At 37.2% G+C, this 3931-nt stretch overlaps 1 protein-coding gene across 1 annotated transcript; it reads left to right on the top strand.

Moving 5' to 3' along the window:
* Positions 1–1649: 1649 nt before the first annotated feature.
* Positions 1650–3712, top strand: LOC139146347 (uncharacterized). Its single transcript, XM_070717750.1, has 2 exons — positions 1650–2067; positions 3173–3712. Exons 1-2 carry the CDS (start codon positions 1840–1842, stop codon positions 3668–3670), a joined length of 726 nt encoding a protein of 241 aa, XP_070573851.1. The 5' UTR covers positions 1650–1839; the 3' UTR covers positions 3671–3712.
* Positions 3713–3931: the final 219 nt, after the last annotated feature.

Below are 3931 nucleotides of genomic sequence, written 5' to 3'. Positions count from 1 at the left end.
TGTTGATTTTAAATGGTCGTATTAGTGGTGATCTTCTTGGAATGACAACCTGTCATCATACCAATGGTTGTAGTACAGTAGACTATGGTCTTGTTAGTCATGATGCTTTACATCATTGTCAATATTTTCATGTTGATTATCCAAGTCATTTGTCAGATCATTGCATGATTTCATTATGATTTAAGCTACCTTGTTTTGTAGTTATAGTACTGAGAGTAATTGTATTCAGAGTAAATTTTCACATTCTTATTTATGGTCAAATCCTAATCAATTTGTGCAGGGACTGAATAATCCAGTTGTAAAGAACTGTCTAAATTCCTTAATAAGCAGAAAATATGATACTAATATGTCTGGCACTGATATGCTCATTAATGACTTTGCAAACATTATTCATTCTGCATGCAAGAATCTCGAAAAGACAAATCACAGAAAGAGGAAAGTTAGCAAGCCATTGCATGACCATGCATGTCACAAATTAAAAAGGGAGATAAGTACGATAGGAAAGCAACTACACAAAACACCAAGTGACACAATTTAAAGAGGCTTTTTGTTCCATTATAAGAAATTGTATACTACACCTTGAGACGTTGCAAGCGTTCATTCATTCCTAGAGAATTTATTGTCTCTTATTTTTGATTCTGAAAAAAGAGATCCGAAAAAATTTTGGAAACTAGTTAATACTCTGAAAAATAAAGACAACTCAGCCAGTACTAGTGTTGCTCCTGACATTTGGTTTAGTCATTTTAAATCACTTGCACAAAAGGGCATTGACTCTCAAATTTTTGATGCCGATTTCGAAGCAAAAATTAAGAGGAGACTTTTTATTGGTTTTGAGTTCTATAGTAATGAGCTTCTTGACTCTGAAACTTCTTCCAGTGAAGCATTAACTGCTATTAGATCCTTGAAATTGGGCAAATCCTGTGGCGATGGTTTTAAATGGAATGATTAAGAGTGGCTCGGTTATTTTAATGCCAGCACTACTCAAGATCTTCAATGCTGTTTTGAGTTTTGAGTTATTTCCAATTGTGTGGGCCAAAGGGTATATAGTGCCTATCCACAAATCTGGGCCAGAAGATGATCCTTCAAATTACAGAGGTATTACTATCAGCAGTTGTGTAGGAAAACTATTTACTATTATTTTGAATAACAGAGCTAACAGTTTTATTCAAAGTAAAAATTTGCTCAGTTGCGAGCAAATTGGTTTTCAAAAAGGATATTGTACATCCGATCACATTTTCCTTTTAAAGTCTTTGATTAATTATTACAAGCATCAAGGTAGTTCAAGGCATTTGTTTACATGCTTTGTAGACTTACAGAAAGCTTTTGACAGTGTTCGGCATTTAGGGTTATTTTATAAATTATCAAAACAAGGCTAGTATATAAGTTTTTGAATATTGTAAAGTGCATGTATGATAATGTCAAGTCAATCAAGTTATCATCTGGTTATACCAATTCATTTCATTCACATGTTGGTACCAGGTAAGGGTGTAATCCCAGTCCCACTTCATTTAATTTATTTTTAAATGATTCACCAACTTTACTTCATAACAAATGTATTGATGCTCCTGTTTTGCTTGATAGAGAACTGCCAATTCTTATGTTTGCAAATGATATTGTGTTACTCACAGCATGGTTTACAGCACTCACTCAGGTTGCTTGAATCCTTTTGTAATAAGTGGCGGTTATCAATAAGTCTCAAGAAACAAAGATCATGATATTCAAAGCCTCATTACTGAGCGAAATACATCCGCGATATCTCATTAATATTCATGAAGTATATAAAAGCTAAGTGAAGACAAGATACAGTGTCATTCCTTGGCTAGGCACCGACAAGCGAGCATGGAAGCTGCAACTACAACCACTAGCACTACAAGAACTACAAGTACCGTGAGCGATGCAGGTGCTTCTTTCGTACAGGCGCATAGTCAGCCCGTTCCCAGTACAAGCCGTACCCAGGGTCTGCAAAAGACAACTCGTACAAGTACTCTTACCATGCAACCTGCAGGACCAGCAGTAGCTGCAGCTGCCTCAGCGAATGTTACAGTGACAGAGGATAAAGAAAAGCAGGTATGCATAGTTGTACATTTTCCGTTTTCTACAGGTGTAATATTTGCCATAGAATGCAGGTGTCATGTGTGTTTCATCACAGCCACAATGACCGTTTTACATGATTGTGTTCGAATTGGTTCGTGGCAGGGTGTGGTCCCATTTTCCTAGACAGGATAGTTTTATAGGTGATTTTGATATATTAGGCCGGTTGGAAGTTCGTGTTTTTTGGACATTTATTTCTTATCCCTTCTTTTTAGTACACTGTTGTATTGGTTTTGAGGGAGGGGGTCGCAGTTCAACGTTCTTTTCTTGCTTGAATAGTCGGGTGAATAGCTTTTGTACGGCTTACCATGTGTGAATTTTGTGGGCCCTAGTGAGTAACTTTTTATGCCAAAATTTTTGTAGCCGTTTAAAAAAAAAAAAAAAAAAAAAAAAAATGAAAGTGCCAATTTTTTGTGGGTGCACAGTTGATGGAAATGCCAATTTTTTGTGGGCACAGTGGATGAGAAGTAAGTGCCAATTTTTGTAGGCACAGTGGATGAAAAGTGAGTGACAATTTTTGTGGGCACAGTGGATGAAAGTAAGTGCCAATTTTTGTGAGCATAGTGTATGAAAAGTAAGTGCCAATTTTTGTGGGCACAGTGGATTAAAAATGTACGTGCCAATTTTTTGTGGGCACAGTGGATGAAAAGTTAGTGCCAATTTTTTTGGGCACAGTGGATGAAAAGTAAGTGCCAATTTTTGTGGGCACAGTGGATGAAAAGTAAGTGCCAATTTTTGGGGGCACAGTGGATGAAAAGTAAGTGCCAATTTTTGGGGGCACAGTGGATGAAAAGTAAGTGCCAATTTTTGTGGGCATAGTGTATGAAAAGTAAGTGCCAACTTTTTGCGGGCACAGTACATGAAAAGTAAGTGCCAAATTTTGTGAAAAAAAAGGAAAAACATAATATATAATATATGAAAAACACACATATATATATATATATATATATATATATATATATATATATATATATATATATAATATATATCGTTCTGTAACTGCAGTGGCTGGTGATTGCAGGATAGTCGTAAATATTTGGACTTGCAATTGATGAACTATGGCGTATTTGTATTTTTTCAGATGCAATCAAAATTTAATGACCTAGTGACGAAAGTGGAAGAAATGGAGAAAGCTGTTGGCGGGGCTAACGTGGATGATGCTCTTCAAAAGTTGATGGAGATAGCCCATACACCATCCTTTTATACGTCACGGCTACAAATAAGGAATGCACTTCGTACACTAGTGGATAGAGCTACCAGGGTAGCCCACCCTAAATTAGCACGGTTTAGGGCCGTGTTAGCGCAGTTTGAAGCAAATGATTTTGGATCCGATGCTGGCCGTTTAATAGTGTTATTACTTGGGAATAAAGAGGAGGAAGAAATTGCTGCCAAGGTTGCCAAGTTCGCCAATAGTAATGCTAGTAATTCCTTCGGTGCTCGTAGCTACTATCGTTTTCAACCATATAACCAGAGGGCAGGTTCTACTTTTAGACGTCCCAAAAGAGAGCTTAAATGTTATACATGTGGCAAGCCTGGCCACTTTGCTCGTGAGTGTAGAGAAAAACAAAATGAACATTGAGTTTCACAAGAGAACGTGTCATTGTGTATTGTGAGAATTTCCCTTGGCAGATGCCATTGTAAATAAAATTTAAAAAAATGTCAACTGTATACGCTTAGTGTGTTAGTGTCTCATTTAGACTTCCTTGACAGGGGGGCCTCACTTAGGCCCTTTGCTTTTTGCAACCTGCCATTCGCATGGTCCTGTCTTGGGGGGCCTTCTGTGGGGTACGTGTTCTGCATAAGTATAATTTAGTCATGCGTGTTTGTTGTTTCAGTTTGA

This window comes from Ptychodera flava, chromosome 12, assembly GCF_041260155.1.
Source record: "Ptychodera flava strain L36383 chromosome 12, AS_Pfla_20210202, whole genome shotgun sequence".
NCBI classification, from domain to species: Eukaryota; Metazoa; Hemichordata; class Enteropneusta; family Ptychoderidae; genus Ptychodera; species Ptychodera flava.
The sequence above is the reverse complement of the archived record's forward strand: the minus strand, read 5'-3'. Positions and strand labels throughout refer to the sequence as shown.

Coding starts and splice junctions, on each gene's coding strand:
- LOC139146347 (XM_070717750.1), top strand. CDS start 1,840: ATGGAAGCTGCAACTACAACCACTAGCACTACAAGAACTACAAGTACC. Junction 2,068..3,172: donor CAGAGGATAAAGAAAAGCAG/GTATGCATAGTT, acceptor GTATTTTTTCAG/ATGCAATCAAAATTTAATGA.